The 14,645-nt window shown below is 43.0% G+C and overlaps 1 protein-coding gene across 1 annotated transcript in view; it reads right to left on the bottom strand.

Annotated features, from left to right (window-relative positions):
• Positions 1–11,601, bottom strand: part of LOC138580905 (zinc-binding protein A33-like) — a 138,819-nt gene extending 127,218 nt beyond the window's left edge. The window contains exons 1-2 of the mRNA XM_069651823.1: positions 11,396–11,601; positions 8,191–8,627 (exon numbers count right to left, since the gene is read on the bottom strand). Of these exons, the coding sequence (XP_069507924.1) occupies positions 8,191–8,627; positions 11,396–11,444 (486 nt within the window). The 5' untranslated portion in view covers positions 11,445–11,601. The remainder of the gene's footprint in view (positions 1–8,190; positions 8,628–11,395) is intronic.
• Positions 11,602–14,645: the final 3,044 nt, after the last annotated feature.

The following is a 14,645-nucleotide window of genomic DNA, read 5'->3' as shown; positions in this document are numbered from 1 at the left end:
CCTGGCAAAAATCGAACAAAGGGCGGAATTGGAATGGTTCCTTGCGAACTCCGCCGGGACGACCGATGAAGGCGAGAGCGAGTGTGAGGACGGGGTGGACGAAGTGGAGGACGAGGATGATGTGGGGCGTGAAAACAAAGGGCCGTCTATAATGGAAGCGCGAGCAGTGCACTGGGATGATGTAGTGAGGAGCTAACAGTTAAGCGTACTGGGAGGGCTAGTATCCGTAGCAAAGTTTCATGTTCCGCATTGATATACTGTGCCCCAACAGTAAGCTTCCTGCCATCTGTCATTACCGAATTGAAAGTGAAAACAATGCAAGAAATAAGCATATCCAATCCAAAAGTGTGAGAATTCTAGATGAAAACAGGGGAATCTTATGACCCCCACCAGAGCAATCAACGGAAAAAAGGACCTGGAATTGGATATGGAGTAGAGAACCTTGAACCAGAGAAACTAAACGTAACAAACCCTATAAACCCCTCAAGGAGCTGGCTCAACTCCACTGAGGCGGAGCAGGAGGGAATCAAGTTGACAGCCGCTCAATCAATAGCATAGAATTTGCGCTCAAATGGTGCGATAAGAAGAACAAACCCTGTTGCTCAATTGAAGAAGCCAGAAGAGCCGAGTAGACTAGGGTTTACATTAAAACTACTAGCCTGGCTAAATGTTGCTGAAATGCACAAGCCAGAAGTGAGAAGAAAAAGACCTAGCGACCATGAGTACTGAGATGGAGAACAAATCCTCCAGGAGGGTGGTGGAAAATACTAGTCAAACATTGACCCCAGGAAATGTGAGTGCCAGACCCAAGGAGAAGACAGTAGAGCTGACGTGGGACCAATCCGCCACTTGGAGATTGGTGGATTCAATGTAATGCAACCGCCTCGCCGTAGAGATTCCCTAGGGATTGCGGACCAGATGATTGGAGCTCAACAAAATAAACTCTAGGAGGCCATTTCGATCGTGTGCTAGTGGAAGCTCAATGCCCCAGCCTGAGCGGATGCAAAATATGGATGGGGTATTCGTGATGTAATGAGCCAGGACCGAAGAGATCCTGGCCTCAATAATAGGTGTGCAGTGAGCCCAGATGTGGAAGTCAGAGGCTACCCCAAACGTTCAAAGGAGGAAAGAACGAAGGTGTGGCTGAACGAGATGATGCAGATGATTTCCCAACACCTAAAAAACTAGTGAATGCTTAATCGGTTCGACCTCAGTGGTAAGCGCCGATTCAATAAGAAAAAACAGAGCACGTATTCAAAATGCAAGAGAGCCAAAAGGATACAGCAGCTCTCCTGGACAAGATAATTGCAAAATTAAGTCCAATTTTGATGTCGGCTGCAACGATAGCGTTGGCTCCATTGATGAAAATATACGAGAACCTAAGAGAATTATAGAGACCAAACATTGATCGCTCTACTCAACTCCAAGATTGTAAAATTGGAGGTAGGCTGTTGCAATGATGAGGAGAGGTAATGACATCTCACTAGTAGCCTTGAATGAATCTATAAAAAATAGCTTTGAAGACAAGAGACTCCTGGCGTAAGTCACGAAACAGGCACTCCCATTGTTGCAAAAAGACCATGATGGTACGTGCGGAAATGATCAGAAACGACCCTGTAGTAAAAACCACCCTCTTGAGGAAACAGTGATCGTGATAGATCCACCGACAAATCCAATAAGTGTGAGAAGTCATAAACTGCCCGATGACTTGAGAGCAACATTCAAGACAAATCCATGTAAGCTGTTGCTATGGAAAAGATCTAACGATCATCTGAGGTCTTGAACAATCCAATAAAAGAGAATGCAATCAGGCTTGCACAAGCAAGTCTGATAATTTAAAGACGCAGATTGCAACTGAGGTGCCATTGGACACCCCTTTGACCTCTAAAGAAAAAACAGCAATCAACCGCTAAATGCCTCCACTGAAAGCAATTCTGATGCTGCTGCAAAAAGAATTAAATGAAGGAGTGGTTTGATATTTTTGAAAAACCCAAATCACAGCTGGGGGCTACAAATCAGCAGTAAACAAAAAAGAATCAGCAAACACAAAAGGATAAAAACCCTCGAAGCACTGCAAACTTCTTCAGAAATATTAAAGCTTTAAACATCAGTGAATGCCACTGAACAAAGCAATATAAAGAAAGGGGATAGCAGAGCAGGTGATAATTGACCAATCAAGTGAGAAAAGCAAAACCTAACGCCGGCCCGGTGATAATCACAGATGAATACGAAATTAAGGAGTTATTAGATTTGTCAATTTATAGTACACCTGGTGAAGACGTGACAGGATGAGAATGCAATAAATGCAAATCAGATAACTTATGTTAATATCAGTCACTGCGATCAGGATGTTGAACAACATCCACAGAAGTCTCTGCGAGAAGGCGAGAAACGGGGGAAGGTCTGAAAGGGAAAAGGGTGTTCACATGGCCCGTAACACCAAGGAAACCTATCTCAAAAGAGGTAAAAAAAAAATCAAGGGCAGAGAATCCGAAACATTCCTTACAATGGAAGAGAAACTAGAGCCGAGCCTCCAGAAAACGAAAAAAAGACTTAGCCCATCTAATAAAACACAGTAGAAGAATCTGAACAAAGCACCATGAATGACTAAGCATTGTAAGACGAGTTGGTTACAGCGAACGTGACAGATGACACTATTACGAAATTAGCAAATATAGGTGGACAGACGGCTAACTCATTGTTCGACTCAGAAAGCTAAAACAACAACTCAACCGTTTAGAATCCTTTTTGAAAGAATTGAGAATAGGAAAAGTGATGCTCCTCTGAACAGATCTATCATACTACAACTATTTTGGACAATTCCTGTTCTGAAATCCATAAAGAGCTTGCAAATCGATAGAGTGGAAATTATACCCGACACAAAACAAAATTTTGTGCTGCTACACATCGACAAAAGTCGTGCTAATGTGTGAACGACAACTGTTAAATGCAGGTTATCAAATCTATGAGCCAAATAATGCATTGCTGGAGGATAAGCATGAAAATGTAAAGACTACAAAACCACCACAAAAAAAAGGTGAGGGAATCCAAGTTGGTTACATCTCCAGCAAAGCCAAAGCAGAAATCAAGGCTAGCGTAAAGCTGACTTCAGATGTGAATGACAAAACACCTCCCTCAGATCAAGAAACAAGATTAAAGTAGGATAAAATAACAGTAGAGAACACCTTGTGTGTAACGCAGACACCAGTAAGCGAAGAAAAGGAATGCATCCCGGTTGAGTGTAACAACTGGGCTTGGATAGCAAAATCTTTAATTGCGCCAAAGCAAAGCTAATGCTGTGTTCAAAAGTCAAATCTGGTGATGGCCACTTGGAACACGAGAGGCCATTCCCATCTCCTGAGTTTGATGCCAGAGATCCTAGTAAACGCCAATGTGATATGTATGCAAGAAACCTGGCTCTCAAAAATGCTATGTATTGAGTGTTATGAAACCATATTAAATCCGGCTATCAAAAAAATTAAAGGGCGCCCAATGTCAGGGCAACTAATCCTTAAGAGAAAATGTGGTTTAAGAATTAAGTCAACAGAGTGTATATCCCCGTTCCTTCAGACAGTTTTCATTGAACCAGTTGAAACACAATGGTGACTCGACCATTCTACTTACTAGGTGTATTTTGAAATGTAACACCAAAAAAACCCAAAAATTTGAAGAGGATCTCCTTGATGCCATTGATTTCCTCATAGGAGACCCGAAAGCTCTAATATGTGGTGACTTCAATAGGAGACTATGAAAACGATTATTCCAAAACACTGATGAATCATAAAGAGATGTAAAAGTGAAAGCTGGCTAGAGGAAATGTCAAATAGAAGTCTAATCATGCTGAAGGGAGATATCCCTGCAAAGCCGACCTGGCTAAGAGGTCCCCAAAACTCGATATTATATATTTGTCTCTGAAGCGCTATCGAAGGAAATAGAGTCTCTGAAGGTTAGTGAGTCTAACCAAAGTGATCATAACATTGTATCAATAGACTGGCACAGGACGAAACCACCTAAACGTGAACAATGGAAGTACCAACTCTTGCTGGAACAGGCCACGTCCAAGGAACGAGGATATAGCAGTAACTAATTTACTAAAACCGCAGGAGTAATGGGCAAACAGACCCGATTGAATACCAACAACTATTAGAAATCTAAAAGACTAAAAACAAGGACAAAAAAACCTAATTATCAAGAATGACAAAAATAAACCTAAATTATCAAAAGGCACCATTACGATCCTGAGGGGACCTGAAAAAAAAAAGAAAAAAAAAAAAAGAGACAAGGAAGCTAACACAAAGAATTGTGTCAAAAAAAAGAAATGTAAGACCATGATAAAGAAAGTGAAAAATCAATGTAACAACTGGTGTAAAGAACGTAGAGTGAGAATGGAACAGCGAGGTGCTGAAATAATGCCAACAGCGCTGAACCAAAAGAACTAGAGGATTCTGGACAATAATAAACGAGTCGACGAACCAAGAAACAGCAATGCTAGCTAAGATGGTACCTGAAAAAGAGTGGGAAAACCACTACACAAATCCAGTTAAAAAAGGTGAAAAAGTCAAGCTTCCAGAATGCCCCTATAACAAGTCCCTGGGAAATAAAGTTCGATCAAGATGATATTCGGTCCATCATCAAAAAAGTAGTTCCTCGAGGGAAGCAGGAACTGATGGTTTATCCAACGCCGATCTAAAAGATAACATTGAAGAGTGGACCGAATTTTGCAACACTTTGTTCCAACTAATTACTGAAAGACGGATTCCATCGTCCTGGAAATCAGGGATTATTGTACCAATCTACAAGAAAAGAATTTGTAATGTTGCTGCAAATTATCGGCCCATAGCCTTACTCAACGTTGTCGGGAAAAGTGTTTGCAAGCCTGCTACTTACGCAATTTACAACATGGATTAGAAAGCAGAAGATCTATGACGATCGACAATCTGGCTTCATCAAAGGTGTTGGTTGCAGTGTTAATCTCTGCATTTTGAACTTGTTGAAAATCGATGCCATCAGAACAGGGCAAAAAGGTATATTTGGCGTTTATCGACAAGGCAAACACTTTTGATGGCGTAGATAAAGAAACGCTGTGGTCCAAACTTAAAGGGCGACAGTGTAATGGGAGTCTAATTCAAGCCATCAAAGAATTATACTCCGATACTTACATTAGAGTCTGCCTGGACAGCGATGGAAACCTGACAAGCCCTATAAGAATGGAGAGGAGTGTGAAGCAGGGGTGCCCCCTCGGAGCAACGCTCTTTAACTTCTATATAATGGAAGTAGGAGCAGCCCTGACAAAAGTGGTATCGTTCCCACCTCTGATAAATGGAGGGCAGGCACATCATTCTATATGCGGATGGCATGGTTATCTTGGATTGTACGTCCATCGGCCTACAAAGCAAGTTGTCAGCATTGAAAACCTTACAGAAGATCTGGGTTTAGAGATTAAATCCTAGTCCTAGAAAACAAAAGGGGAAGGATGAAAAGCAATCAAAGACCAAGTTGGGCTCTTGGGACAAAGAAACTGAACAAAGTCTTTCAAACAAGATATCTAGGAACAACCATTAATTCTAGCATATGTGACGAGCCCATGAGAAGAAAACTGCTAAGCGTGTGTAAACAACTAACAACTCAGGGTGTAATACAAAAGAAAATGGTAAATTTTCATGCTTGCCAGTAAAAAGATTCTATGAAAGTAAAGTAACTCTGATTCTAATATATGGAGTGGAGAACATGTTCGGATGTGACACAATGATCTGGTCAAGGTGTGAAGGGTTCTTTTGGAAAAAAGTACTGCAGATTCCACAGAGCACGCCGACTGCCTGTGTTCTGTATGAAATGGGGACTTCCTCCCTAAATGTGAGAATAAAATGGAATTAGCATTATTCAGGAAAACCTAAATAGAAGCAAACTTACCACCATTGAAAATCCTATCAAACAATACAATAAGGAAATCAGCGCTTGTCGAGTAGAAGCAACAATGTAACGATATCTTGAACCAGCTGGGGTCAGATGAAGGTACAACCCAGACGCAGTAAAAAGAAAGTTGCTAGATCTTGATTGGATTGCGATTTGTGAGAAGAACAAAACCAGAAATCTATGCAAAACTCTCCTCCAGAAGTTAAAAAACACGCTATGCTGCAAAAATATTTGATCATTGCACCCTGTAAACGCTTAAAACGACTATACTTTGACTAAACGGCTTTGAAACCAAAGTAACACTGAGAAATAGACGTCAAATCTTACCAGGAAAGACAAGGTTTAGATTCTGCACAACATAAGAAAATTTGAAACATCTTGTTCCTAAATGTTAAGAACTGAAAGATCAACGCGAGAACGGTTTAAATGAGAGAGATGAACCGATACCAGACAATCTAGAAGACTGGTGGAGACAATTACATATCACTGAATGTAAATCACTGCTGATAGCAATGATGTGATTCTTAGACCAACTTCAAACTTTGTTAGAGTCGTTCCCAGTAAATGGTACCTGAAAGTACAGTAAATGGCACCTGAAAGTACATTGAGCAAACTAAGTAGTAAATCCGAAAAGAGATTGGCTTATCAGAGTAAACCAGTATAATTTTAGAGAAAGTTTCTATTAAGTAACGAAATAGAAAAGGCTAAATTTAAGAGTATTAATGCAAGTATTCGTGTTGAGTTTCACATTTCTTAAAGTATAATATATGAAATTTAAAAAAAACAGGATTACCTCGAAGCAAAACACTTATTACATTGTACAACCCGATTGAATACACCATATGTGAGCACCAGTACCCTGTAAAATATGTGGCAGTAATTTTGTCCATTTCCTGTATGTACGTACCCACCTTGTAACTAAGCTCCAAGTATACTTGTAATGTCTGCACCCAGCTACCTAAGGGTTTGGTGCGCTTTATCAAACAAACAAACTATGCACTTCCTTACTCATGCCTTTAGAATGGTAACCTTGCGGCACTTAACCCACAACCTTGGACTAAGCACACTTGTTCCCTTCCCCCAATCATTCCATGTCTGGCACTTACGCTACCTACTATGCACTGGACCTGGTCTGCCAGGCTTAGTACAGTAGCTTATATTTCTTTATGTCCTCCCTTTCGCCTCATCAGTCACGCACATGCATTATTGAAACATGGTTGGCGCAGTACGGTAGCTTAATGATTGTATGTTCCTATCCCTCTGCTTCTTCCTGGTCTTAAACCGCACTGGTTTGGAGTCCGTCATGCCAAGTTTGCTAGTTATTTTTGCAAGATCATTCGGAAAATTTCAAGGCCTAAGAATGTTTGTATTCCCCGTTCCTTTCCTGCCTTGAAGCACTTCAAGTGCGTCAATTACCAGCTGAGAAGCCCTCACCCGAGCTGGGGCATTGACTGCTGTGAGCCAATATTGCGGAGACTGGCAGACCTGCTTATGGAGAATGGGCAGGGTTTAAGACCTCCCCTAAGGAAAGTAAAGACAGCAGTTGGCCCAGAGAACCAGCTGAGGCAGAAGCCCAAGAGACCAGGAAGAAGGTGATTATGCTGTAGCGGCGCAGATGCGGGAGAGGGAGCTAGATCAAAGTAGTATCAGGAGAGCGAGGAGTGTGGGTGGCTTAGCAGGGAGAAAGGGAGTGCAAGTGATCTAGGGAAAACCTTAGGCCATGGAAGGATCCGTTTAAAATGGGGCATGGGTGTCTTAGGTGCACAAAACCACATCACCACAATGGAGATTTAGAGCAGCAGGGATAGATTGTTGCCCGAAGCAGTCTTACATAATGTGCCATCAGTCCATCACACTTTCCTAAACCGTCCTGGTAGATAGGGGGGGGGAACGCCTGGGTTAGGGAGGAAATGCAGCACCTAGACTTAAGGCGGCCCTTAGCAAGCCCCTCTACTAAAAAAACAATAAAATCCCTTGGAATCTGTCCATGAGCGTTGCTGTGTATGAGCCCATCTGTGACCACCCAACAGTCATTGAGGTGTAATCTTCCATTTCATGCACAATTAAGCTCCAACACAATTAGACATGTAAGCAATAGACATTTGAAGGGCAACACCTTTTGCCTGAAGTTTATATGCTATTGGAACAAGTCAGACTTTAAGCATTGCAAAAATTCAACGAGTGACCAAAAGACAACCACTCTTAATTGCAAACTGTTCCCTAGATTGCCCAAAAAAAACAAAAAAAAAGACATATCTGCATCCACCAGACAGTTACCTTGTACATAGTGACAGCATCTTGGACAGGCAGGAAGCTGTGATTGGCGTGTGCAAGAGCGTCGCGGCACACTAAACAGGCTAGCACCCCATCATTCTTACAAAAGAGTTTCAGCTTCTCTTGGTGGTCCTTGCACTGCTCCTTGGGGTTCCCCGCTTGGCTTCTCCGCGGGCTGTCCCCCTTCACTCGTTCTACCAGGTTGGCCAGTGCCATAATGGCAGTATACCTTCCACGATTGAACTCCGTCCTGCAGATGGGACACAAGCTGCGCACCTTGCCGTCGCAGGAACTATCAATGCAGGCACGGCAGAAGCAGTGCCCACAGTGCAGGAGCACTGGCATTTGGAAGAGATCCAGGCAGACGGAGCAGGTCAGCTCTTGAGTGTAGTAGCTCTGGTCGTTCAATGCTGCAAGGGCCAGCCCTTCTGGATCCGTCACTGCCGGAAGCAAAGCAAAGAAACATGTAAACAACCGCATGGCAACTCTGTCCAATAGAGATTCATCGGGACAATTCAGACTCATGGAAATGGCTTTATTACGTCATGGCATGCACCTGGATATGTACAGCGCATGAGTGGAACTTTGTATGAGCGAGGAAGAGAATTCTGCATCCTTTGGGCGGGTTGCTGCAGCAAGAGGTAAACAAAAAAAGGCTCTTGCTCTGCTCTCCCAACTATGGAGTTGCCCAGGCTTCTGCCCCTTTTCTGCGACTGGACTTCAACATACGTTCCAACTACGGACTACTTCTCACAACTAGAGACCAGAAGGCAATTATGTTTACCTCCTAGGTGACGCATTTCAAAAATGACCTGGGTATACAATTGGAGATACTTTAATTTTGATATAATGAAGTGTCTAAAGGATTACTCAGAACATCTACCCTTATTGTCCTTCTGTACTTGCTATTGACGCATTTCAAATTGTATACCAAGGTAATTTTTGGAAATGCGCCACCTACGAGTTAAATGACTAAACAGGGTCAACTGTCCTTTACAGGGAAACCTGAACAATGACAGATTTACGCGGACATGGACAAAAACAGCAAGAATGTGCCCTTTCAAATTCCAACTGCCATCTGGGATTCACCCTGACCATTTCACTCACCCTTTACGCATGCTCTTAGCGTGGATCGCACACCATGTATATCATGCAAGAAAAGGGCAAACAATCTGCAGCAGGTAAGTTATCACACCTTGCTTCTCATTCAATAAAAAAAAAAGTAACAGACGAAGAAAACATCCAGGGGGAGCCAATTTGCCAACTTAGTACATGGTAGAGGCTCAATTTCCATGGCAACCTGTGTTTCCCTATGCTCTCATGCACAGACTTCCTGATAAGGCCGTGGGATATGGCGCACTGGGTGGTCCACCTCCTAACACAGAACACTCTTGTTCAGATCCTTTTGGGCAAACCATTGAGCGAGCACCCTGTTGAAGCCTCCCTGCACAGGTGCTCACTCCCCACTTCCTATGCATGCGGTCGTCTCATCCACCCGTACAGCATGGCAGAACCTTCTCTATGGATTTTAGCATTGAAAACTTGGGCTGTGCAATATCCATCTCTGTCAGCCCCCCCCCCTTCCAACTTAACATTAGCTCAATCCCTGCTCAAGCAATCCCTGTATGCCTTCTTGCACATAGCTGGGTGGAAGCAAAGTGCCAAATGAGAAGTTGGGGAGGGTTTAAGGTTGAAGCGAAGTGACAAATTTAGGCTAGGGTGTTGCTCTATATAAAGGAAAACTGACCAATTATAGTACATACAAAAAGGCTGCGTTGCCTTAACTCGCTCATGCAAGTTCACTAGCTATTGCACACGCCACATACAAGTATTTACAAGTAAATTTAGTAGTACTTGTAGTAAACCCTTAGCAAAGTAAACACTACAGTGCGCGGTGAAAAATAATTGGATTTCTATGTAGGATCATGAAAGGGTGAGATTATGGCTCGGGGTGTTAGAAACAACCCCATAAGTGACGGAATATAGTTCAACCCATTAAAAATGTCGTGGCCCATGAATAGGTTTAAGTCACTCGTTGACTGTCCTAAACTCCTGATATCACCCCTCCCTAGCCTTACTTTTCTGGGGACCTGCCCATCAGTCCACGGCAGTTTCACCGCATTGGGTGACAGATATTATACCATATTTTTCAATGATTTTTTTTTTAATGGGGCCACGGGGCATAAAAAGGCAGCAGGACGACTAGGGATCTGCGTAGACCGCAGAAAGCCTAGCATGATCAGATCCCTTTTTGCACTGTACGATGATACTAGTCAGAAAGAAAAAATCGACTTCTAGCAACAATGGGCATCGTTGCTCGAAAGAGAATTGATAGAAATGTTCTCTTTCGTAGCATGGCACCAAACGGAAATAGGGAGAAAACGAATTCGTCATCAACAGTCAGTGCAAGTACGAGGGGATGCGTGCGCTGGAAAGCGAAAACGGTCTTTGTTTTCCAGTGAGGGCCTGCTCTCACTAGACAACGTATTGTTTATCTATTTATACCTTACGCAAGTTTGAAATAAAACGAACACAGGGCCCAGAGAGGGAAACTACAACCTGCCTCCCTCAGCAAGCTCATTGCCTGCTTTGAATCCTTAACGTTTTCCCCAGGTATGATCTCAAAATGTTTGAAAGTTCCAAGAACCCCAAACTGGTTCAAGCATTAGGGCAAAGGCATCCTGCAAGTGTAGAAAAATATAATGGGACGATAGGAAGGAACCGCAATGGTAGGATATAGTTATTCAATGTAATTGTATATACAAATGTAGCAATGTACTTTAGTTGGGTACGCCCTGCTGCTTGTTCGGAAGAGTCAAATCAGCTCTCACCCAGCCCCCACACATTACAGAACAATCTACACCCCGAGTACCCACATAGCCAATAAAAACTTTTTTTTAAAAAGAAGTTACCCCGGGAATACACCCAAATTTTCCTGCGAAAACAGTTGAAACCTCCGTGAAATATCAACGTGAGGTGAATTGCAATTTGCAAGATAGAATCAGCTTACAAAAAGAAAGGCCCTCCTTTCAGGGGGGCCGACTGAAGTATCTCCCTTAACTCACAGCCTTCAGCTTTCCCGTGGCCATACATCAAAAAAGCCATTGGAATTAGAGGACTACATATCCCAGAATCCAAACGAGAAAACAAACAGCACTGCCTAGTTCTCTCGCGCATGCTGGTAACCCAATACTCCACTTCTTCTTACCATGACTTTCTTTAGTCGGGGCGGCATGGGGTAGTTTGAAGAGTTCCATGAGAGTTGCTGAAGACACTTGGCTCACTAGGGTGTACGGGTTGACGATGAGCAGACCGGTAAAAAACGTGCTGGTTCCGGAGGTCAACAGGTAGTACTATTTCGCAGGAATTATTTCCTTTCAGGCTCAAAGACGCACATGATCGGAGCACGCCGGTAAGGACGCTCATAGACGTCTGCCTTTTTATAGACGTGGAGAAGACGCCCCCATTCATTTGCGAATGTAACCCAACTCAGGTAATGATGGTGATTAGCTACAAGAGTGAGCACGGCGGAAAACACGCCCTCATTACTGGAACATTTTCACACCGTTCGGTGCTTTAAGAGCTTTTGGTGTGTCTCGGTGTAAATATGGCTTGCATTTCTGTTCTACAAATAGCTCTTATTTAGGAGAGTTCATAAGATGGCCAAGGAGAAAAACAGGTGTTTGGGTTTACTGCACAAAAATACCCAGTCGCTTTTAATTGAAAAGGTCGCTTTAATTTGACAGGCCACAGCTCACAAAACCCACTATCCTGTCTCCCTCTCTGTACAGACTAACATATCAATTTTACCAACTTGTCAAACAATTAAATAAATAAACAATTTCAATTCCCCCACAATTAAATAAATAAACCATTTGGAATTCCTCCCTTCCTATCGCCTGCTCCATCCCCTCCCCTTAAATGCTTTTCAACCTTCATTCCCGCTTTCTCCCATCTTCTGCCCGGGGCCACGCCCCTCCTTCAATATCTCTTGCCCCTCTTTGTACCCCCGAGGTAGCCCGTTCGTGCAAACAGCACCACCCCCCTCCTTTACCGCGCTAGTACCCCATTGTGCTTCCCCCACCCCTCCTCCAAAGAGTCATGTCCCCGGCACTACCGCTAAAACCAACACCCCAAAAACTCACCTCAACACCAATCTCCTCCTCAACCTATGACCAGGGTCGCATTGGCCCCAGGGCCGGGCCGAAATCGGCCCTGGGTACTGGGGGCCGGTTTGTGGCCACGCCTAAGGCCGGTTTGGAAAAAAAAAATTAACAAAAATAAATCTTTTTATTCCCCAAAAATGTTTTCTCAAAAAGCCTTCCATCCTTCGGAGGTTGATAAATGAGTACCAACACAAGTTGGGTGATATTATATGCATAGTTGTTCTATAAAAAAAGAGCTTAAAGGAATGGTTTGGTCAAAAATTTTTATTTCCCCTACGGGTCGGCCATGTGTTTTTAAGCCAAAGTCGCTCGATTTTATAAAAATTTCCTATAGACCTTACCCGAGTTTTCGTCCATTAAACGCACACGAAAACAGGCACCAGGGAGCTGCCATTTTGTGATAATCCTATCATTTCCCCCATCGCCCTGCAGACCTGCTTTTGCAGCACTAAATCATATCCCCCGCCCCTGAGCCTGACATTATCAAAACATTCATATTCTCCGCCTCTCTCTGTGACGTTACTGTGCTGCATAGGCAAACGCGCCCAGTCGTCTTCTACGCGACTTCACACAGAACTCGTAAACCAACACAGATCAGCTCACAACACAGCGCGCCACAATTCGGAATATTTGGTAAAGTACATTTATTTGATATTAAATGTTTATAGAATATTCAGCAATTGACATATGAACTCCGAAAGTCATTTATTTTCTTTTATCTCTATCCGCAAATCCTTAAAATGTTATTGTGAGTCACGCGCTGTTCCTTTATGGTACACAGGGTGTTGGTTTTCGTTCAAAGAGGCACTTTTGTCGCACGTTGAACCGCAAGGCTGTTCCATCAAGTAGGCACTAGGCCAGCATAAAGGTTGATATGTTGCTTCTAGCCGCTAGTACCGCGTAAGGGCATATGGGCCCTTGGCAATCGTCCCATAAGATCATCAGAATGGTGCATTTGTTTACATTAAGCTGCAGCTGGCGGCTGAAGAAACCGTCTGCTGGTGTCTGAAACTGGTGGCAGGGGCAAAACAGGAGTATATACCTATTTTGAAAACATAAAATTTATAATTAGTCTCGCCAGCCGATCTTTATTAATATTATTCATTTTATTTATTACGGCCGAGCTGAAACTATTTGCTTTCAATTATAGTGCAATGGAGTATGTTCGGCTCTAAAATCAATGCGAAAACTAACTAAATAAATCGAGGTTGGTACACAATGAGAAACGACTTTTTGTCTACATGCGTGTGGAATGTGGACCTGCATGCCCCTGTGCCCGCTACAAGGACGATCCCACAAACCTTTTCAAAGCTCTTCATTCATTCATGCATCCATTCATGAATTCTTCATTCCGGTATAAAAGCGTCTAAAGAGTTACTTACATCATATTTGCAATTTCTATTGTGTCTCTGCGTAATGCAGTCCGTAAATCCCACTGTGCTCTTGACAACGATTTTTCGTATACTGAACTAACATGAAACTCGGTCTAGTTTAAGAATTTTCTGCCTTATCGTCTCAAACGTTATTGCACCCACCAGACCCCCCTTCAAGTGAAGTTCTTTCAGCATGGTCCCTGTCTCTCAAGGTCAAAAAACAATGGAACCTTATACTGCCAGTGCGAGTTGTGGGCCTCTTCAGGGCGCGAGCTGCAAATCAAAGCCGCTGACCTTCACTAGAAATTAGCGTACATTCTTTCTTTGCAACATCCCGTAGTAAAGCCATCTGTGAGAACTTGAAGTTTCGAATCCATCTATGTAGTGCGCCTCAATGTGCAAATGCGAACTGGCTTCTCTCTCATCTGCAACGGCTCGCTTGGTGCGTTCTAAGGCCCCAATTTTGTCCTCGTTGTCTGCGAGCTTTGAAGCCCCAAAGAACCATAACTATTGAGACTTTTACTTTTTTGGGGAAGGTCAGGTGAAAGTATAAAGTACCCGAGCAGTTGATTTGAAAGTGAGATTTATTGTTTGTTTGTTTTATTATTTGCAATACGCAAGCCTCCCCTCGGTTAACAGTGCCCAGCATTTATAAGAGATTGCGAAAATTAGTTACATCAACCAAAATATATACATACACAAATAGACAAGGTCAGCAATATGAGGTGAATAGAGAGAGAATTCAAAGATGACACCCAGGTAGTTCGGCACCCAGGATGGTGAAAGTAGGGTTAGCGTACTTTGGATGCACCCTGTACAATAAAATTTATTTACAAAAAGACAATCGTATTACAATTATTTAAACCGGGATTTGTACTTCACAACCAGCTCTCCTTTGGGTGGAAATGGCACAGTGGCA

This window comes from Ambystoma mexicanum, chromosome 3p (genome assembly GCF_040938575.1).
Source record: "Ambystoma mexicanum isolate Mex_15411 chromosome 3p, UKY_AmexF1_1, whole genome shotgun sequence".
NCBI lineage: Eukaryota > Metazoa > Chordata > Amphibia > Caudata > Ambystomatidae > Ambystoma > Ambystoma mexicanum.
The sequence above is the reverse complement of the archived record's forward strand: the minus strand, read 5'-3'. Positions and strand labels throughout refer to the sequence as shown.